Source organism: Glandiceps talaboti, chromosome 17, assembly GCF_964340395.1.
Source record: "Glandiceps talaboti chromosome 17, keGlaTala1.1, whole genome shotgun sequence".
NCBI classification, from domain to species: Eukaryota; Metazoa; Hemichordata; class Enteropneusta; family Spengelidae; genus Glandiceps; species Glandiceps talaboti.
The window spans coordinates 18,727,029-18,751,718 of record NC_135565.1 but is presented as its reverse complement, the minus strand read 5'-3'; the positions used below and the strand labels follow the sequence as shown (position 1 = coordinate 18,751,718).

The 24,690-nt window shown below is 34.3% G+C and overlaps 1 protein-coding gene across 1 annotated transcript in view; it reads right to left on the bottom strand.

Moving 5' to 3' along the window:
* LOC144447976 (dynein axonemal intermediate chain 7-like) overlaps positions 1 to 24,690 on the bottom strand; it is an 87,748-nt gene that overhangs the window by 26,382 nt on the left and 36,676 nt on the right. The window contains exon 2 of the mRNA XM_078138102.1: positions 7,546 to 7,642. Coding sequence (XP_077994228.1) covers positions 7,546 to 7,642 — 97 coding nt within the window. The remainder of the gene's footprint in view (positions 1 to 7,545; positions 7,643 to 24,690) is intronic.

Here is a 24,690-nt window from a genome sequence, read left to right as displayed (position 1 = left end):
TGTTCATTCAGTCAGAATCGTTGCCATATTACATGTGTGCTTTTACTCAGATGACCACAATGGAAATGCGAGGGCTCTGCTAGGATGAGTGTTAACTTGATCACAACTGTCTACAATGTACCAAATATCACATTTGGCCAAAAGAAGAGAGACAATGACGACACACACAATGTCATTAAATTTGAACCCTGTTATTAAAAACCATACAGAATGACACAATAACAGGTTTCTCAGCTCTCCAGGACACATTCTGTTGATTCTATATGATGCATGTACATGTATGACGTACATCAGTTTTCGTGATGTAGAAAAATTTCATTTACTTTACATCCGTGTGAGACAATTACACATTTGTATTGATTCTCAGTAGAATTGAAAACTTTAACTTCAGTTGACATGAAACCAAATAAGTGTGACTTGGTTGTACAAAACACGTCATAACTCCATTTTTTCCCTCATTTTTATCTTATCTGTGTATCTATAATCTTACTAAGGAGCATTCCTTAATAGTTATAGTCAAATGCTTTATACATACAGCAATAAAGTAGATGAATCTTAGTCTAGTTCCTATATGATGTTACGATTACTATCATCATCTCCATTCACGTATAGGGAAAGTCCTTATTCTAACACAGAAATCTGTGCTACCCCGACTGCGTTCATATAAATGTGATCACGTTTTGGCGTCCCTACATGATTTTAGTTTCAGACTGGAGAGGTAGAGTTCAGGTAATGAGTAATTGTCTAAAGGAACTAAATAATTGCAAATGATGTTCATTTGTGATGGAATACTACTGACATGCGTCTTTTATCGTTTGCCTAACGGGGGTAGCACAGATTGTTGTGCTAGAATAACGACTTTCCCTATAAGTGAGTGGAGATGTGGTAGTAATCATAACACGTCATATAGGAACTAGATTACTGAATCCAAGTCTGAATCTGAATCTGAATCTGAATCTGAATTCCTAGTTACCCTTTACATTTTAGTTTTACATCTACACTCTAATTGCTTTGTTTGTTTAAAACCAATTAAGCACACATAATCACCCCATCACATCCCTTGTCCTCCCAGTAGTAATCACATATTCAGATCATGTCATGATCATTACACTCTTGAATACTAAAAACCTACCAGACTTTTAGACTTTAGGTTTACATCACAGGGACCAAACTTGACTTTAGTCTGACTTAACTTATAAACTGAGTTTTAGCTGCATTGAGATTGGATTTGTCAAATGTACTACCCTTCTTATGGATGGGTGATCACTGAGAACAGGGTCAACAACTTGGACCACCGGGTCATCAATTTGGACCACCGGGTCATCAACTTGGACCTGAGTCAACTCAAATGTATTCATACTTGTAGAGTTAGTCAGCTTAAATTTAATCCTGACTTGATAATGTTTTATATCTTACTTTTTCACACTACTGGGACTAACCTAGCCTGACTCTTGGCTGACTCCAACTGTTTTTTTTTTTTAAAAATCAGGTTAAGACCAGGGCAGACTCTATGACAGCTTAAAGTGTGCAGTGTTGGATCCATAAATACTATTAATAACGTAACTTTTTTGGAGATTAATGTGGCTAAATTATAATTCAAACAAATACTAGGTGGAGGTGGGGTGGGGTGGGGTGGGGTGGGGTGGGATGGAGTTGGATGGGGTGGGGTTGGGGGATAAACAGGTAAGAAATATTCAAACTTCTAAGATATTACACTGCGTTCCCTATCACAATAATGGTACTAATACGGATGTCGATGCTACAGTACTGAGCAACAAACTCATGTTGTGTGAGTAAATGGGGAGGAGGGGGTTAAAACGTGTGAAATTCAAGAAAGATCTCACAGTGGACTCGTTCATCAATGGGACAAAACGTGTTGATTCACATATGGAGGGTGATTATCCCCTTCTGTTACTGAGATTCTATAGTTCTGTGCGAGAGATATTAATTGTAAAAAGTTCTGACTCATCTGAGCACAGAGTGAAAATTATTTACTTAAAAAAACTAATATTATATTATATATCGTTATTAGGAATCTCCCCATACTCCATCTTATTGTCATCTACTTGTTTCGTTATTGTTTTAATTTAACTTGATGTCATATAATCCCCCTAAGTCACTGAAATTAAACATCCTCACCCTGTCGACTCAAAGATCATATGACCCCCTAAGTAACAGCAGTAAGCAAAGCTGCTGAAGGCAGCTTATAATATAGTGGCAACAACCTCTAAATATTAATATCTGACATTTTAAAGTTTTAATTTGATACCTTCTCAGTAAATATATGTATCTGAAAGTATTGGAATAACCTAATAGGTCATAGACTGCAATGAATTCGATAATATTGTGATTATGTCGCACAAATGCTAAACTCAAACAAATGTAGGTTCACATCTCATTAAATATTTGTAAATTATATTACGAATAATGATTTGAAACTTAAGTTATATAAAAATATTTTGCTAGTTTTCAAACCAAAATCTGACATCAAATATGTCTAAAATCTATTTAAATAAATGACTTGAAACTAAATTAGTTGAAAATATTTCACTAGGTTTTCATATTCAAAGTAAACTTTGATATCAAATATTTACAGCTCTAATAACGCCTTCAAAACCTTATTTCACTTGGCTTACATTTTCAAATTAAACTTTGATGTCAAATGTTGTTATACAATATAAACTATGCTGATATATAACTGAGTACACTTGAGATGTGTAAATGAATTACAGCAAATATGAGAATTTAGATCGGAAGACTTGGGCTGTAAATCTGTCAATACTGAACAGATCGTTATTCTGCAGAGACATCCACTTCTGTGACATCAATGGAACTTATCCCAATAGACATGCACTTCTCACCTTTATAGCAGCTCTCAGAACTCACTTCTACTGATATCATAATATTAAATTTGTCTTAGCTTAACCTTCAATATATTGTATTTTACAATTAATTTTCACTGTCCAATAGATTTTCCGGAACGGAATCTCTTAAGACCGAGTGATCTTACTGCATGCTTACGGCAGATTTATTAGCTTGACCTGACTTAGCATAGGGGTAAATTAATCTCTCACTTCCCAATGCTTTAAATTGAAAGCCAAGGTTCATATGATTTACATGTGTGTACACAGACATGCTGTACGTCAATAATTTCATCTTGTACTCTACGTACTTATACAGTTTGAAGTAAAATTGTAGTGAAATGATAATTCGATACAATGCTTCAGGGCTTGAATTAGTTTTTTTCGTTGGTAATTCCAATGGGCAACTACTTTCAAAATAAGTAAAATTGTTGCAAAATAACTGAGTGTTCATACATTGCTTAACTGCATCACGACTCAAAATACTATTTTCTTCTTTGGTAGTCCCAGTGGGATACCACTTTCCGAAATTGGTAGCCCAGGGATGGTAACCAGCACTACCATATTTCTGAACTGAAAACAGAGGACCCATACAATACTTTCATGCCCCTAAATCTCTAAATTGTTCGACAGCCAGCAGTTGGCCGAGCGGGCTACCAGCTGCAAATTTTGGTAACTCCATGACAAGATTGGCCGTCTGCATATATGCAAATCAAAATTTTGAGCCCTGTAAAATAGTATTGGTTTGTTTCTGGTTCAGAAAGACTTGTATGACACTTTACTGACCCTTTTATTGTTACAAATATTTTTTTTAGAGAGATAGCTAATCTATTTGTTAAAAAAAAGAAGACAATGGTATATGTAAAAAATGAACTATTTTCACATTCCGATCATATACAACATGTTTGTAAAATTCCAACATTCTTGCTATTGTTGAAATAAATATGATAAATTTACCTTTGAATCAGTTTTTAGATATAAATAGTCCGACATGTATTCAACATTTTTGCTGCAACATGAATTTTCAAGTATACGTTTGTCAATTATAACGAAACATTATGAATATGCAGATGAAAAAATCAGCTGGTACCGACATAAAATTGTATATTGTTATTAATAATACTTATATTGTATTGTTCAGTTATTCTACTTTATCCCTTTTGCTTTATGATATTGTCATTCAAAATACTGGTCACATTGACTGATATTTTACACTTTTATGTGCTTGTCCTAGTAAAACTAACTTCTTATCTTGTTTAGAAAACCTTAGAGGGCAACTAACATGGGCATATCTCAACCTGGGTATGTGTCTGTTACAATATTATTAACCTGGGCATGTGTCTGTTACAGTGTTACCAACCTTGACATGTCTTTGAAACTGTTACTAACCTGGGCATATGTCTCTGTTACTAATCTGGGCATGTGTCTGTTACAGAGTTACTAACCTGGACATGTGTCTGTTACAATGTTAAAAACCTGGACATGTGTCTGTTAAAGTCTTAGTAATCTGGGTACACTGTTACCATGTAACTACACTGGATACGTGTCCATCATGATGCTATAGTGGTAAAATTACATATACTATCGGTAGTCTATCATAAATTGTACTTATAGCTTTGGTTGATCATTGCTATGTGAGAAGTACCAGTAGTCATTGACAGGTTCAACACTCAAACAATAATAGATGCACATGTAGTCATTAAGAAGGCAATTTAAAGTATTGATATATTCTAAGGAACACCACAATGAATCATCCCATTCCAGAGATACATTGTACATATACACTAGGAGTAACTTCACAATCTATACATGTATTCATCTAATCTGAATCACAATTCATATGTAGTACTTATACGAGCCCCGTCACTGCCTGCTGTTTGTATCTGAGTGGCTAAAGTCCTTGGGCAAGATTTGAACCACGACTGTGCCTCAGTCAACCCAGCTGTATAATTGGGGACGTGGTAGGATGTAGGTTGCAATGTGAAGGCTTTAATCCTATGCGCTTAAAAGGCTGCAATGGATTATATGCTCCCCGGGGAGTTGAGGAAGACTAAAGGGCCATTGTGCCGTTCTGATCCGAGCCAGGGGTAATAATAGTAAAGCACTTTGAGCACGGAGTGGGAAAGCACTATATAAGAACCCAACATTATTATACTGCATGAATTGTATTAAATTAGAGACATCACTATTTTCAAAGGAATTAAGGGTGGATTCTTTCAGTGAAATTGAACAGACCAATGTTCTGGAGTCTGGTGTCTTATAATACCCTTTGAATGATTGATCAATTGGTTGGTTGATTGATTGATTGATTGATTGATTGATTGATTGATTAAATGACTGATTATACATGTGAAGTTACACATGTGACATATGACATATGACATGCTAGTTCATGTAAATGTGTTTCATTTAGGTTGAATACCAGTGTCTGTCTCACATGTCTAAATTGGTTAATTATCTATTCTGAAAATGACAGACTGAACACTTTGAAGTTAGACAGGTTATTAACAAAATATGTGTCGATCTTCAGAAGAGGATGTTCGTGCACTATTAGTACACTGCTTTGTAAGTATTTACATAAGGAGGAATGCAGGCTCTGCATAGAGATGACTGATACATATTGACTGCCTGGCAGAAACTAAAGCGGAAATAAACTCGGCTATATTGGTGTAATGCAAATGTAAACCACAAAACAGGTTATCTATTCACAAGTAGTAATTGTTACCTTTAAGTTACTAAAACAGGAAGCAAATGGATGTATTCATTCATATGCTAACACTTTCAAGTTTCAGAGCTTGGGTGAATGATCAGTACAGTGCTTTTTGCATGATAAAGTAGCAGATGTCTCGTGTTATCAAGTACTTGTACATATACACCATGACATTTGGGAGGTACTTCTTAATTTCCATTTCGGGTACATTGTATACTATGACTTACCTATGGGAGGTACTTCTCAGTTGCAAATCAAGCTTTTACACATTTCACCTGCTGGGTAATTTGTAGATGGCTTTTAATCCTTATTGACTTACTCATGGTGAAAGTTTTAGGTTATACCGGTGGTGAAGTGATTGATTTTAAGTGCTTCTACATTGTATATCACTTGCACCCGATTTACCCTGTCAACTCTGTAAACTTGCAAGTGATGAGTTAAATTCCAACTTGTGCAGTTACTCTATTGATATGTTCTACCAAAGCACGGTGGCAGATTGTTATATATTGTAACACATGTACCTTTATTAAAATCAAGATGGAAAACTGCATACAGCTGTTTAGCACAGAGCAAGTGTCTCTTCTTCCTACATCAGGATAAACTTGTTAAGTAAGATTTTTTACTCAAGCTTAAGTACGAATTTATAGTAGCTTAAAAAATTTTCATTTGTAACACTGTTTGTTTTTCCCAGTGCAATACATATCTTCTTTGTCAATCTCTGTGTTTTTTTTAAAACCTTTCTGCTTTATTTGCTTACAGGCTGCCATCAATGTTATATGCTTATAATGACAGTGGCTTAAAGAAGTTTACATTCTAAACATCTTAAATATTAACAGCATGTTACTAAGCTAGATAATTCTTGTCAGTTCTCCATTCCTCCAGACATTGGATATCTTATTGCAATGTCAGATAATCTGAAATTATTAATAAAAGTATATTGTCCCATATCTTTAAAATGCATTTTGCTTTCAATTACTATGATGACTATTCCCAGAAAACAAGCTTTTTCCTTAATTCCATGAAAACAAGCCTTTTCCGTATCCGTATATATAAGTAGATATTACTGTACATTAAATAAAGTTTATGAATAAGACTCACGAAATTATGTTACTTAGACTCACTTACAAAATGATATTACTGAAAACCATCTAATGACGGTCAGCTTCACTCTTCTTCCTAACTTCATCTTTCTAGAATCATTTTATTGCATAATAAACAAGTCTTAAAATTCTCCATGTACATGTGTATGAGGTTTTTGCTTCACCTTTGCAGGTGTTCACTTACAAACACTATCACTATCTATTTAAATATCAGTTTTTTTTCAAACTACTGAACAGGAAATGTGATTTTTGAGGAAACCAGTACAGCTGAAAATGTGCAAATATTTGTAATATGTATTCTTGATGAGATGAATGTATCTTAGCATCACCATATGAAATATACCGTGATGAATTATGTCTTTTGTTTGCACATATATTCATTTTCCATGATGATATTACATTTTCCTGATATTATACATCATCACAGCATACACAGTGACACATATTTTCTTTTTTGCAGAGAGAGAGAGAGAGAGAGAGAGAGAGAGAGAGAGAGAGAGAGAGAGAGAGAGAGAGAGAGAGAGAGAGAGAGAGAGAGAGAGAGAGAGAGAGAGAGAGAGAGACTGTGCATGAACTAAACTTACAGGAGAAACGAAGTTGCCTTGATGTATCACCCATGGTGCATGTTTTTAACACAAAAATAGACACAATTTAACTCTACACTTGTCTGTGTACGTGTGTGTGTACAAAACATCATGTCTCATTAGTGAAACACCAAGACATCTTAATTTCTCCTGTAATTTATCCATTGGTCTTTTGCTATTTCTTGTATCTGAATCATGCCTAGCAGACATCAGAATAGTGATAAAGATGTTTTGAATACTATATTTACACTACATCATGATTGTAGATATATCTCTCTACATGTACATACCCTCTTCCTTGGCCTTTTTCTCTGCTTCTTCTTTCTTCAATCGCTCTTTCTCTGCCTTAGAGAGTTTTCCTTTCTTGCCGCTTTTTGCTTTAGGAGGCTGTAAAGAATACAGAAACACCCACAATTAGTTCATTTGTGGAAAATCTTACCAGGATCTCCATTGCTGCCAGAGAATATAGCTGCCACAAAATACATCTTTGCAGTTACTTTCAAATATCTTTGATGAAAATATTTCTATTGACAGCCGCCTATTTATCTCACAAATAAATCGACATCAAAAGGATTACTATGAATTACTGATTTCTATCACCATAAATACTTTATAACATGTTACCATGGATACCAAATATTTAAGGAAAGCTGTCAAAAAGCATTATTGTATTATAAGCATCAAATGACAAAGTGTAAGCATTAACTTGTACTATACAATAGTATGTCAGAGTACAGACTATTAACACTTCTTTCTTAGAAGGCAGGGTCAATTCTAACTAAGAGTGTTCCCAGCTGCAACTTGCCGTAATCAAATCTCCAAAATTATGCTTAAATGATCAGGTACAATGATCTAAATGTTAATAGATATACCTAATTTTATTAAGGGTGTTAGATTTAAACTTTACCTGATTTCTACTTCTCACTTACAACGCGTTTTATAATGTCTGGGTTACCAAATAAATTTGACTATATCTCACCTCTATTATTAAAGCGTCTACAACTCATAACTATTATTAAAGCGTCTACAACTCATAACTATTATTAAAGCGTCTACAACTCATAACTATTATTAAAGCGTCTACAATTCATAACTTACAAATGAAGAACATTTTGGAAATCGAGTAAATTTTATCAGCTTTTCCTGTCTATTACACTTTTATAACCCTAACATTGAACATCTTGGAAATTGAGTATGTTTTACCAAATCCCCCTCCCCCCTCCTCGCCCCCCTCCCTTTTTATACCGAAGCAAAATGCTCAGAATCAACATTGCGATGATAACATGGTTTTCTGTAAATTTACCATATCCCTGTCAAACTATATGTTTTTCTATTTAAGCTATGTAGACCGACTCTAGCATATTTACCAAATACACTATGGTATACTGATTACTCTGTACACTTAAATCCACAGCCGAAACACGGAATGCTTACACAATGGCTTAACAGTCACTATGTAAGTAAGACATAGAAAACGTGTGACTTTTCAAATTCTTTCACCTGTAACACATTGCCTGTATGAATACTATAGACATAATGCCTCATGTCTCCTTAATTAATCACTGTTGAATTTATCCCTTTCCCTCAAGCTTATCCAAAATTCCCCCAAGCTGATCCAAAACGACTGAATTGACAGCAAATATCTCAAACGAAAACCTAAATCAATAAAACATGTAAAGTCTGTAACACTACCTGGTAGAACTGTAAAAGTATGACTACGAGACAAGAGTTGGTGTTCTAATTTTCTAGCGATTCTGTCTGATAACTACAACCTAAGATCTAGCTACAATTATCATAATCATATCAGGAGATGCCACGCTGGGTACAATCAATCAATCAATCAATGGCTTCCCTAAAGCTGTCTCAAGTCCATTAAAATATACAAATAGCACTGAGCGTTTTTTTCCTTAGGAGAAACCGATTCCTCCCTCATTTGTCATTCTAATTTAAATACATTCTTAAAATGCCTAAGGGGCCTTCTCAATAGCTTGCTTTTTATTCTTCTTGCAAACTTTTGCTGCTTTTGTTCTTGCTGCAGCTTCCGCTGGTTAATTGATGCTAATATAACAGATAATACCTGCCAGCCAGGCTCATCTATTCAGTAAACGGGACCCCGACTACATAACAGCCTTTGATACTTTCAACTGTGTAACAAAACTGCTGGGTATATAGTCTGTTACAAAGCTGTCTTGTTGCTTATGTCAACTTGGCCAGACCACATTTAGTGTGTTCATTCAACTCAATACGACTTTGATGATTCCCTTGTAGTTCTATACACAGTTGATGCTTCAGGTCTTTTGATGTCGTGGACTGTAAAGTTCCCCTGACACACTGCATTTTTTTTCCACTATGTAAAATTTCATCTTAACTCATACATTCCATTTCATTAACTTTAAAATTCCATGTTTTTAGTTAACCCTGGATTATATCCCAGAATCATAGAAATTGTGTTTTGCTATGAGTTACCCACTTTCTCTCAAAAATAAATTATTGGTCCAGGAGTTTGGTATGCAAATTTCTATATATTACTGTGCTCTGCCAAAACACAGAAATTGTTTCCTGATGTGGTGAGTCAAGTATCAACTTTATTCTACTAAACACAGAAAAAATTCATGGGGAGTTAGGTATGCAAATGTCTCTACTAGCTCTGTTACTGAGTTTAGCTAAAACAGAGATTTTGTGTCATATCACTGTCAGTGGTTAATTGTTAGGTGACTGATGGTCATCATCCTCCTATCTATTCCCTAGAATGAAGACATGACATCACATACACCTTTGTACAATGCACAAACTCCACACAGCAGACCTCAGGATTAGCAAACACTGTGTATTACGGAATCCTAACACAACTACTTGGAAATTGCAATCTAAATACTCTTCCCCCAAGGAGTCGGCCTGAAATGTTACTAAGATACATGCTCTACAAACTAGTGCAGTTATTGTACTCTAAATCTCAGGTCATTGAACACTTCATAGGAGTACATATAGGCAGTATATCACGACTTTTATCTTTTACAATTGTAACGACAGTAACTATCCAGATCTCCAGTAGCACATCCTTATAAACCCACATTTTCTTTTTAAGGTTCCTACAGTCCAAGACACACTGTCAAGAGGCCGTGATATTTTGCTGTGTCGTGGAAGCAATATCAGCCCTGGTTTGCAAGAATGCAGTTACTATAACATGAAATTGACATACAATGTAAACTGTGCTTAAACTCTAAAAAATCACTGCCATTTGTCACATTTACGGTTTGTAAAACTTAAAGCTGTGATTATACCTGTTAAATGTTTTTCAAAGATATTGGGAAACCCTGGTAACAAAGTGAGGGAATCGGGTGAAACTGACATCAAAGTAGTTTACCATACAATGATACAATGAACCATAATTTGGTATGGAAACCCTGACAAAGTGACTGGAGACCTAAAAGGTAGATGTTACTTACTTTAATACTGCCCTCAGCTAAAACACTGTACTATAAAATACAACTGTTTGTACTTATGCAAATTTATGTACAGGTAATTGCTACAGTCTAATATTGCACCTATATGTAGATAACGTAATTATGTTGGATGCCCTAATATCACAAAGTACATGCATGTACCCGTAAGTTGTTACATGTCAGAGCTCTAGCTGCAGCTATGGTAGCTTTAACTTAAGGTTCATCAGGTGAGGAGATACAAATCTAGCAGAGATTTGATCTCGTCATATTTTTTGACAACTCTGAGTTCTACATAAAAGTCATCGTACAAAACGAGGGCAACTCAGTCTATCACTCATATGTAGCATATTTTCCTCTTTGCTTGAAGGGTTCCATCTAAAGATTTAAAGAAATATGCTGAAATTAACGTACATATCTGTCAAACGTGTCTAATTTGCATACAGCTGACAGCAACAGTTTGCATACTCTGTCTGGAAGTACAGAGTTAATGGAATACATTTCCTTTTAAATGAATGATTTGAGTGTTTTGATGTATCTTGAAGTGTGTTTTTTCCAACTTGCCTTGATGTAGAGATAATTCCCTATGGGATAGAGGTCTGTTACTTGACTGCAAATGTAGCGATTTGAAAAGTTCTCATTGTTTTAAACTTAAGGAGGTTTACTGTTGTAGCTGATTAGTTTGGCAAAACAAAGCTATTTTACTTGAAGACAAAAATATAACAGACTGGAGGCATTAAAGCTGACAACATTCTACCACTCTCAATTTAAGAATGAGACGATGTGATTGGTCAAGAAATATACGTGGAGAATCTTACTGATGCTACATGCATGCATAATTATATAAATTGTACCGGTATATGACCTCTAGGCCACTTTGGTATGATACTAGTTGAGATGTTATCTGAGGTTTTAAATCTGAATATTACCAACTCAGATCTTTCGATTCAAAGCCAAAGATAGCTTCTAGACTAGTTAGTTTAAAGGTTTTGAATCTAAGAGATGAGATTTGAAGTCACAGATAGCCTCCAGACCAAGACTAGTACGATACTGACATGCAACAATTGTGACCGGTGATCTCCTAATACTACTTAAGAAAATCCATTGTTTATCATTTTGACAAACAACAAATTTGTGTTTAAATCTAGAAAAAGGCACATTGCTAAAGTAGAAATCTCAATGATGTCAGTTTATTTTCCAAGATTATTACTTTCAATTTATCAAGATTAATATTTTCTGTAATAATAATAATTATACTTCAGAAACTAGATAATATCTCTTTTCCATATCCGTGAACATAGTTATACTCTATACCTCATGACAAGTGAATAGCTCTAGCGTGCCTTTTACTTCTTTAACATTAAGCTACATTGTATGGATCTGGACAGCATGGATTCTACACAATGCTACACAATTGACATTTTCGTGTATGCAGGTAATCACTTTATTTGAAACATACACACGGAAGTACTATGCTGACTATGAAATTCCTTGATGTTTTCAGATCTTTGTTCTGACTTCGAAAATTTCATGAAATTTCTATTTTTTTCTTAAGTATATTCAACCTAACATGCTATGTCAATGACATTGCGACTATTCATTTGGAACTGTTCCTATAAAAACAACCACCTGAACAGTTGTTTCAAGTGGTAAAGAAAACAAAGGTGTATTCTTTATGGTATAGTGCCGAGATAGTAGTTCAGACGTTTTTTTTTGTTACAATACAAGCTACAAATATGTAGTGTTGTTGTTAAGGGTGGTATTGAGTGGGTACAATTTTACCTGTAAGTTCTTGCAGTGTTTACTGTGGTTCCCAACCAAAATTGGAAATCTACAGTTAGTTTTACCAAATTTCTCATTCTGTTACAAGGGTGCCTCATCACAATGATAGAAGGTATAGAAATCAATGCACGTTTTACCAGCTTTCATACTTCTGTTCCAAATCTTAGCTAAATCACTGATTGAGAAAAAGCACAGCTATAGTGTCGTGATTCAAGTAACGACAATCTGATGTCTCTAGTCTGTTTGTACACATTTTGTAGGGATATGAAAATTCAAATTCAGAATAAAATATTTACATTTTCTCTGAGTCACTTGTGTTATTTCTGAGGTTTTTATATTAAGAACATCTTCCTTAAGATAATGCTAACATTTGAACTTTGCAAAGAGATATATAATTGGTATGGTTTTATGATTCCGATAGTTTTAATAGAAAATGTAAATAATGGTAAGAGTTACACCTTAATGTAACTACTGATTGTATTATGCTTCTTTAGAGCTACATCCTTATAATACACAATGCCCTAGCTAGCCGGTGGTTACCTGGTATATCATAAAAATGTTGTACATTGGTAAAATATATCTGTGCTTCCATAGCAATGTATTGGATGTTCATTCCAGAATTGCTCTTACATGTATAGCCCTGAAAACTACAAACATTTCAACTGTAGAACAGAAACATATTTACTCCAGGCTACAAAGCAACTTAAAAGATAGAAACACAGCTAAATTATAAGGTTTTCCTGCCGTCACTTGGGTTTAAAATCCTCTTAAATTCAACATTATTTTTATCATTATTGGGATCCACACCTGACTATGCATACAGGACATTTTAACTGTAGAACTGGACAGCATTTATTCCAGACTACAACTTACAAGTACAAGACAGAAAACTGTCTAAATTATAACAATTTTCTCTTCTGTCATTTGGGTTTAAAATCCTATCAAATTCAAGATTATTCTCATATATAGCCCAGAACCCTCGCGTACAAGACTGTCTAAATTGTTACGATTTTCTCTTCTGTCATTTGGGTTTAAAACCTATCAAATTCAAGATTATTCTCATGTATAGCCTAGAACCCTCGTGTACAAGACATTTCAACCGTAGAACTGGAGAGCATTTATCGCAGGCTACTACAAGACAACGAACTCTAAATCATAATGCTTTTCTCTACTGTCACTTGGGTTTACAATCCTATCAAATGCACTGCTGCACTTCGTAATGCAACCACTTTGTATGTAAGTCTACACCTTCTCAATCAGACACTTAGACTTTATAGTATACATTTTTCAGAGGTTCAGGTCCCACCTGTATGTAAAATGCACAAAGTTGAAATTCTTAGCCATTTATCAGATACAATATCACTTGGAATAATTGGCATTTCACACACCACTGTTAAAATTACACACTGAGCTGAGTCTCAATAAAGTACTGCATAAATTTGCATCTCATTATTAGTCAAGTAGCACATGGAACAGGTATTAAGCTTACTGGTTTAATTACTTGTACAAGAATGTATGTAACACAAATACAGATAAATTATGTGTAAATGCAGACATCTAATAGAACTTGATCCAAATGATAAAACTGTGTTTTCTTGTGATGTCCCACCATGTTGTGTTTCCCAACTCGTCAGTAAAATACACGACTGAACTCAGGTAGGTTTTACGTACTAGTCAAATAAAATATGGAACAGGCAACTTTAATACTGGGTTTATTATTAATCTGAAAATGTATGTGACAGACAATGTATACACAAAATGTTCTATTATTAAGACAAATTGGTGTTACTATCTCACAAAACTCTCTCCAAAACAATGATACTGTGATAGGACTGAACAACATGATATCTTACAGTCTCAGGCAAGAGTAGTCCAATTTTTTAAAACAGAAATCTGTGCTGAATTGTAAATTAGTAAAACGAGCGGTCCTGAATCCAGGATATCCTAATACATGAGGAAATGGCGTCCAACATGACTTAAAGTAGGCAGGTACAGAGAGTTGAGCGGTACATTATTGGTATGGAGAGCTTCTTGAGATAGTAACACCAAGACAAATTTCTGCATGCTCTGAGCTATTAAACATACACACCACCAACAAGCAATAAAAAGAATTCATACATAAATGATGCACATATGTGTGCCTTGCATGTATAGTCTAAATCTAAGCCAACATGGTGTGGAATCTAATACATGATAATTTTACGATGCGTAAAAATGTGATGTTCCATCTCTTATTATATATAGTAAGTTTTTATTATATATTATGTTGCTTTCATTGAAACCTACATGTATATCTTTTGAAGAAAACACACTCCAAAAAATAAAGATTTTTAACATTCAACTACCAATCACTATCAAGGCTATTTTGATATAACAATCTGCAATAGGACCAGCCAGTGATTCACGCAATAGAAATACTGACCTTTCCTGTATTCAGATCACCTGATAGGTATTTTGCTAAAGGTCAAAAGTCCCATCTTGTATAATTATCACGTGACTGTATGTTAATCAAGGATTTATACCATAATTATACATGTTTACACATTTCAGAGGGAGTAGTGATAATTATTTAAACTGCTGACCAATACAAATTTGATATTATTCTTGCATTAATATTAATATACAATCAATGTAGTATATTATAAATTATCATCTCAACTTGTACCCCTGCAGGACCCTGGGAACTTTCTGAATCAGCAAAAATAACAACAATGTTTAACTTTTCATTTCAGCTTACTGTAAATCATGCAAGAAACCTTGCTGTACAGCTAAAAAAAAATAATATTCACCAAAAACAAATATTCAAATTTCACAAAATTAATACTAACAGTTTTCACAGACATTTAAAGTTTTAGTAAAATCCATGTTTGTGTTTGGTTACATTATAACGTACCATCTCATGTCACTCTTAAACCTAATAAATATTAACACTTTTAAATTTTACAAAATTGTTGAAAATAAAACATGCTTCCCTTCTTACGAAAATCTAAGGGCAGTTGTCGTTGATATCAATTGGATAATTAGAAAATATCTGTGGAACAATGTTCAAGGCTTTCCAAGTCCTGGTCTACATGTACATGTACACAATTTAATGTAGTCTATCTTGGAGTCTGACCATCCACGCAAGGCAACATACATGTATAGCACCTGTGGGCTCTGTGTGAGTACCAGTTTCTGATTGCTTGAGTCATTACTCATTTTTTGTAAGTTACTACATAGTAAGAGATAGGGGAACATCAAATTTTGGTGCGTCTCTAGCAATTGTGTGCGCCCAAGTTACAGCACGTCAAATTGGCTGAAGTTAGAGGGCACACTGGTTGCATCTGGTGTGTACATACATATAGACAACAGGTATCCATTTAGATTTGAAAGTGAAAGTGTACAAGACTTGTATAATGTTCTGTAGTTTGCAATCAATAATACGGATGATAAATATTGTTACGGCAATCCTATTCCATCTGCAATGACAATGAACCTATGAGGGGCAGTCCCCACTTGCTGAACTACTTGAGAGACAAGCACTGATGATATGATTAAATGTAGTGCAATCATCTAATTATTTTTACAACATACAATACAGTAGCTGTCGTTTTTCTTTGTCATTTTCCTCTCATTGTTTTCACTTATCAGTAAAATTAACTTGCCCTAGGCTATCACATTCATACTTATCAACAGTCATTACTGTATTTACTTTACTGTTTATAGCATTTTAATGATTTTTCCAGCTATTCAAAGATGCCACTAATTGCATGTCAAATATGCAAAGGTCATATTTTGAAAACAGTGGCTTTCATACATGTATACACTTTAAAATATTTCAAGTATGTACAAAGGCAAACTGTCCAAATACAAATGTAATCCCTAGCTGCCTGTATATTAGAAATAGTACTGTGACTGTGAAGGCTTTACTCCTATGCACTTAAATGGCTGCAATGGATCAGAGCCAGGGGTAATAAGTAGTAGTAGTAGTAGTAGTAGTTTATCATAGTGACATGCAGATTTACTATAATTTACAACAAATATTCGTATACACATATACATCTGCCCAGCCCCTTCGGACTTATAAGTCACTTTTTTTCAAAACAAATTATAACTGTAAAACGCTTTCAGCATGGAGTGGGAAAGCGCTATATAAGAACCCAACGTTACTATCATTATTATAACTCGATGTACATACATACAGAACAGTGTCGTGTAAAAGTAACAAGTAAAACAGCTCTCATCAATAAAAAAATACAATTCTGATGTTTCAAATTAATAGTCTTTCACAAAAGATAAGGCAAGGTGTGAATTCAGAACCCAACAAATACATGTGTACTAAAACAGAATGATACAGTTTTCATCCGTAAAAAATGTTGTACAGTCTAACACTTTTAGTTATAAGTCAACATTGGAAATAGTTTTTGAACTGTGTACGCCTACTGAAGAAAACTGAAACTGAGAATGTCTGGACCTGAGAACAATTTAACTTTATATTTCCTCATTTCTGCTATTTGTAGGACAAAATTGTATTTTCATGGTTTGTAATTTTTGCACGTGGGCTAAAAATGCAATAAACACATATGTATGAGTGAAGAAAATGAAGTTTGTGAAGATACATCATGTCAACAACCATATAATACAGTATGTAAACCTGCCATATTGAATACTTGTCAAACAGTTGTACTACTACTAATACTACAATGTAGCACACATTTTACCTGCTTCATCATTTAATTCCATATTCTCACATTAATGTCATCTTATCAGTGGAGCAATAAAGATAGCATGGGATTAGTCTTTTATTCAGGTCCTGGACTAATTTTTTTCTCTAGCTCTGCCAGACAACTGTATTTCACACCTAAATTTTAACCCTATATTATCCAACATCATTCTTTGCAAGATATCATATAACTAGTTCATTAGATCTACTATTTTCCACTGAGTTATTCATCAGAACCTGCAAAAAGTTTTTTAACAACTGCAAAGACAAGTACTATCACTGTGTACCCTAAAATGTACATGTATACTAAGGAACAAGTCCAGCTGGTTTAGTTCATTATAATAGATGGGGGTCACGGTATCCAACAACATCCCCACACCTGAAGAGGCTGCCCTCTCTGGGGAAAATGGGGGAGGATCCAGGGTTCCCCTTGGTTGGGCCTTCAAAAAGTAGTAATTCCAAAAATCAATCTCTTGAAAAAAAAGAGAAATTATATCATCTTAGAAATAGTTTCTTTTACTGTACAACTTTTAAGTGACAACTTTATTTGTGGAGAAATGACTTAGATCACAATCTTGGTCTAATCATGTGGACTGGATATAGTGATAATGTCCCAAATGGGGGATTGTTAGACTGCCCTCTATAGGTGGTAGATGTACATATCTTGACACCCTCTATAATTTACATGTACTTATAGGTTAGCTCTTTCATGTCTAGACTAGATCTGTTCACTCTTTAAATTCAATACAAAACCCATCTTACTTAAAAACTACTAAAATATTGGTCTCTGAACACCTGAAGTACAAGTTCATACAATTCACTGCCTCTTAAGATAAAAATTTATTGTACCAAGAGAATATATTTAGAGTGTTGAGAATCATAACTTTTGATGAAATTCATATTTAGCTTTCTCTTCGGGTAAAAAGTCATCACTATATATATAATATATACTCTGGTACTGTCATATAATATCTACGCTATTTGTATAGCGGTGATGACATTACATTAGTGTGAAACATAGTCTGGTGTTGTGTACATTTCAATATGATAAACAAATAAAATTAATAGAAATCTAGGCTCTGTATTGACAAAGTAAAACTGCTGCAGATGCATGTAAGTAAGTTCTAAGTATGTATGTACTTGGGGGTTTTAATACAACATTGTGTCAATAGGTATTCCATCATTGCCACTTTGTGAATATACACACTGTATATTAAAATTACATTTCATTACTTCTTTGATATTAAATTTCATGGGCAATATTAACTATAATAACACTGTGTGAAGGAAATATTAGAATTTTGGTTTTCCCTAGGTATATACTGTATTTTCTCTGTGTACGGATGCAATCTGATTAAAATCCGATGTAGATGTCGGCTAATCGTTCATTGCTATTTTACCTTCGTTATTTTGCCTGAATTGACCTTCTTGGTACATGTTTACATTTTTTAGCCTGATCGCCTCCTCTACGTGCGGATGGTAATATCTCACGCTGAATCCTGAGCAGACAGATTTTGAAATTGTTGAGCAAGATAGTCATAAGATATAATCTCATTTTTTTGTCATTTTTTTTGTTCAAATCTACACTTCCTTGAAGAACTTCTTATGCTGAAAAACTAGGTAGCCACTTGAAAATGCGTTGCATCTAAATTGTAGTGGTTACATGGACATAATAGTACCAATTCTAGCCCTTTAGGATCCAGCTTTTAAATTATCACCATTTTCTGCATTATCATAAAATATTGGAGAATCAAGCTCGCTATACTATAGATGACTTGAAAGAATGTGTTCCATCAATTCAACTGATATGCATTATGTATCTAGGTATTTCCTTTTACACTTTCTACGTAGATAGCATTACTAGTATCTCTTAAGTTAGTATGACCTAAATATGGGACGTGAAGACCTTGGAATCTGGAAACATGTGACCTTCAATTTGACCTTGCAGGAATACTAAACTATGTTCTGTATTTAGGCCACACAGGATTTGCCTTTAGGTTTTACAGCATAGGTCAAAAGGAAAATATGTGAAGAGCATAAAGTAGGGTTTTAAAGACATTTTGGATATCACATTTGTTATATTTTTTGAGTGAAAACTGACTATAACTTGAAGGTATAATTACAATCATTTTGAAAATGTAGCACACTGAAATTTAATAAACTTTAACATATTTACAGAAATCTTACAGCTCAGTATATCATATGTATGGTTATTACTGAAGTAGAATTACTGAAAAGACCAACTTCCTACAAGGAAAATATCTATGAATATATACTAACCAGACCTGTATATAGAAATAGCAAGCAATGAAATACTACCCATCAACTTTCATGGTGGGCCTTCTCTGCATGTACATCTGTTTAAGATGCACTGAAAGTCAGTTCATTTCCCCTTTGACTTTCGCCTGAGGAAGTACTCTATTTTAGATTCGACAGTCCCCTGTGGGCGACAGATGTATACTGTCTGTGGGTAGGGTATGAATCAGTCTGTCGACTCTAAAAGCATTCATGAAGGTGTTTGTAAAATTTGCCATCATGCAGAGTAGAAGTACATCATAGTACATGTACTACAATTACAGAAATGTTGGAGTCACTTGCCTTACTGATGAAGATGGGTATAGATCCAACCTGATGTCACATGACCAAACCCTGGTGTAACTGGTGCACATTGCATAAAAGTAGCCATTCAGATTCAGAATACTTTTTCCCCGGATGGAAGACTGTTCTACTGTTACTGCACATGCCATGTGTTTTTTATGACGACAGTATTCATACTATGACCTAGTCTATGAATGAACTAGTGTTACAGCACTGTGATAGCTGGGTAGAAACAGCTGCAGTGTATGTCTTAATTCCCCCCCCCCCACCTCCCTGCATAGCGTGTGCATTCCATACAACATGAAGACATAATCACTGAAATGGTGTTCAAATACAACCAATAGAATTGCCACATTTATATATATGTCAATTACTGACCAATAGAATTGCAAGTAATGTGCCAGTTGATTGATCGTCATGACAACAATGTCCTTGATTCAGTTTTTGTTACTTCATCATTGTCTGTTTGTCCTTCAGCATGACAACTACACAGGAAGTATGAATTAATGAATTAATCTCTCAAAGTTTTCAAGGTATAAAACATTTATAAATGTCTTAATCTAACACTGGGAATACAACCACGATTCACATTATCAATTATTCATATTACTTCTATGATAAATTCATAATCCAAGGCTTTTTCAATCGTCAAAAAATAAAATAAATTGATGAATGAGAGAAATATGAATAATGATGACGTGGTTAATTTCAAAACTATCAAGTAATGCCAAGATGTAGAATCTGATTTTAAATCACAATGTTTCAAGAATTTGCTAATTGATGAGTCAAAACTAAATTAATTCATAAAACTTATATGAATATGATTTGATGAATTATGATGCCTGCACTGGTAAGAAAATAAACTGTTGTACTGTACTGCAAAAATTGTCAGCAACGAAAAAATGAAGATTTTTCATGAAAGGATTCATACCTTTTCAATGTTCAATTTGAACTGCTGAATCACCAGAAGTTTAACAATGAGATACAACTAAGATTAATTTTGATGCATGCAACAGAAAATGAACTACTTTACTGTGAGTGTTTGTAGCAATTATAAAAATGAAGAATTTTTTAATAAAGAAATTTATAACTTTTCAAGATTCAATTGTTGAATTTTCAGAATTTTCGGGAAGAGATATGAATATGTTGACTTGGAGGAATTTTGATGCAATCTTGAGGGGAAAAAAAAGAACTACTGTGAACATGTTGAGTGAAAAAAGAACAATTGTGAACATCTTGAGAAAAAGAACTACTGTGAACATCTTGAGAAAAAGAACGACTGTGAACATCTTGAGAAAAACAGAACTACTGTGAACATCTTGGGAAAAAAAAGAAATACTGTGAACATCTTGAGAAAAAAGAACTACTGCGAACATCTTGGGAAAAAAAGAACTATTATGAATTTCTTGAGAAAAAATGAAATACTGAACATCTTGAGAAAAAATGATCTACTGTGAACATCTTGAGAAAAAAAGAAATACTGTTAACATCTTGAGAAAAAAAGAAATACTGTTAACATCTTGAGAAAAAAAGAAATACTGTGAACATCTGGAGCAATGATAAGAATATTTTGAATTAAGTTAGATGTAATAAGCATTTCATAACTTTCAATTTTCAATTATTGAATCATCAAAACTAAAGGAATTGATGAGAAATAGGAATATAATGACTCAGATGTACTCAGAAGCCATAATTCTGTACAGGAGACATCTCAAGCAATGACTAGAAGATTAGAGGAAGACATTCCTCAAATTCAGAGTTTTACATTTCTCGGTACCTCTAGTAATAGCGTATTACCTCATGCTAGAGGGTCAAAATAGAACAAGAAGGTTGATTTATTCTCAATTCCTGCAATGCCAATAGCATTTTAGCCCATGGTAGAAGGTCAAAATAGAACAAGAAGGTTGACTTCATATTCTCATGTATGCCTAGTAATGTATGTGTAGCACATGGAATGGTAGTTAGGGCGTCAAATGTTATTTTTATGACACACCTAGGTGATATAGAATTCTACTGCTGGTACCGAGAACTGCTGCGTATTTTGTTATAGATTTCATCAAAACGTTTTGCTTTTTCTCTACATTTTAAGTATTTTCTACATTTTTACATTGACTGTCATATAACCATACTTGGACATCACCTGCCTCAAGTCAATGAACTAATGACGTTTTTAGAAATCATCCCTGAGAAAAATATTGCAAACAACAGTGACAGCAGTCTTGCAAATTTGTTATAGCTAATATAAACATCGAAATGAAAGTTGATTGAAAAACTAATATCTGGCACAAGGTGAACTGAGAAATCACTTTTGAAGTACAAATTGAAACTGTGATGTAAGAATAACTTATTCTTGGCATATGCTTGTACGATTCAAATGAAAAAATGATTGAGAAGAAAATATTTGGAGCAATACAAACTGAAGTAGGAATTGCAAAATTGAAACGAAAATGAGTTTTGATAGATAATTTTCATATTTAAAACAAAATAAAACTGAAATGTAAACTTTTGGAACATGACAAATTTTGAGGTAAAATAGCACATTTGATATGAAAATGACTAATTTTGACAGATTAATTTCATATTTTAAACAAAATATAGTTGAAATGCAAACATTTGGAACATGACAAATTTCAAAGTCCAAATTGCAAATGATACGGAACTGACTGATGTGGCTGTGGGGAGATAATCACACAAAATGATTGAAAAGCAAACATTTGGGGCATGACAAACTGTGGAATTATACCAAAGTCAAAACTGTTGATTTGATTGTTGATAAGAGCTAGACATGATTGAACTCAATTCATTAGTCTAGGAGGTAGATTTACTTCATGCATCTATGGTTAAATTACTCAAATTGGAACTCAATGTACCATACATTGATTATCGGATCGGACTACATGACAACTGATCATTTGACTAGACTATGGTTTAAATTTATATTCTCCACTGTTCATCAGCTAACATTAGGGTCACTTCAGTGAGTCTACCGAAACAGAGCATGTCAGAATAGAACAGATTCCTGTGACTGATGCATGACTGCCAGTGTGATGAATTCTGGGTATTTGCATGAGTGACAGCACTGTAGCAGTGTTCTCTATATAGCCATACTTTCATTCAAGCATAGCACGAGGATGCACAGGATAAAACAAGTTGCAAACGTGAGTTCAAATACTCTACATATCCACAGTGTCTCTCAGAAACAGAACATTTTGAAAGATAAACTGACTATATTAGGCTCACATGTTCGCAAGGGTCAATCTGTTGACAAAGACTGAAGTGTGCAGTCGAAAATTTCAGATAAATTTTCAAGTTGTGTTTGGAACAAAAATACTATAAACTGACAGTGTTGTATGATTTTGTGTACATACACTGTTCATAGAACAATCCTGATTATCTTCAGTGAAAATACCAATAGTATAAATATATGGCGAATTGCTAATGACCACAGTCTCTCCAATACGTCTATTCCAGGTATTCTATGAATATCTAGTAATGAATGAAGACTGCCTAGTTTGAGAAAGGAAGTAATTTTCCACCTCAGGACATTGTAGCCATTCGGAATAAACAAACCTCAGTCTTGACCTAGTCTTACTTCACGCTTGCGAGCACATGTTTTGTGGGTGTGTGTTGTGTTGTGTGTTCCAATCTATTCGACATCAGCTTGTTTGGTTCCTCTAAATTCCAATGCTGATACACCATTTATGTACAGTAACTTTAGCTAACGTAGATTGACATGTCTGTTATTACTTGTTTTTCAGGGACTATTAATTAGTACTACCATCATTACTTCCTATACTTACAAATGTACACATACACCGTACCGACACACGTTATCACTAGTACATACATGTATATTGTAAGAGTAAAGCTATTTTTTTTCTTTTCATATATTTCTGCTGCTTACAATCTCTGTCTGAACCTGAGAAATAAACCTGACTTAAGTTATGATGTCCTTTTCATCAGATATTAAGTTCATCTTTACTGTCAGTCATTTCTTGGATTTATTATTGGGTCTTGATTTGTTTTTGCTTCATGTACATTCGTCCATTCTTGTGATTTTACCACTGTGTTAAAGATTGAATGCATCTTGGGCACCGATTTCCCAGAAAATGACAACATTTTTTTAAAATATCTCCAACCTTTGCCATACAAAAGATTGTGATGTAGCACAAAGTGAAGCAGCTAGCCCAGAGGCTTGTCTTGGTGTTACGATCTCAAGAATCTCTGAGACTTCACACCAAGATATGGAGAGAATCTAAGATTGTATGACAAGTCTCTAGGCACAGAAGCAGCTAGCCCTGAGGCTTGTCTTGGTCTTACTATCTCAAGAAGCTCTTGAGTCTTCACACCACGATATGGAGAGAATCTAAGACAGTAACAGTAAGACAAGTCTCTAGATTAAGAAGCAGCTAGCCCTGAGGCTTGTCTTGGTCTTACTATCTCAAGAAGCTCTTGAGTCTGCACACCAAGATATGGAGAGAATCTAAGACAGTAACAGTAAGACAAGTCTCTAGATTAAGAAGCAGCTAGCTGTCTGTGTCTATGTCTTCTACAAGAGTTGAAGGTGTAGTCAGATAAAGATGGGTGACACATCACGACATAATAATATCAGCTGTTGACAAGTAATGACATCACATAGTGTGATGTCATTGGATCATATTGACCACGCAATCAACCACAACCTACACACACACCATCAATTAGGGTTAAATTAATAATGCTAATAGATAATAATGAGAATTTTCTATTTTTCAGAGACGTACCACATGTGAAAAATTATCATCCAAAGGCCATCCTCTGGCAATTATCTCTAGTATGTGAATAGGTATGATGGATGAGACAATTAAGGTCATACTACACTTTGTATTAAATTATTGGTGATCAAATATAATTAAGTGAAATAATATACTATG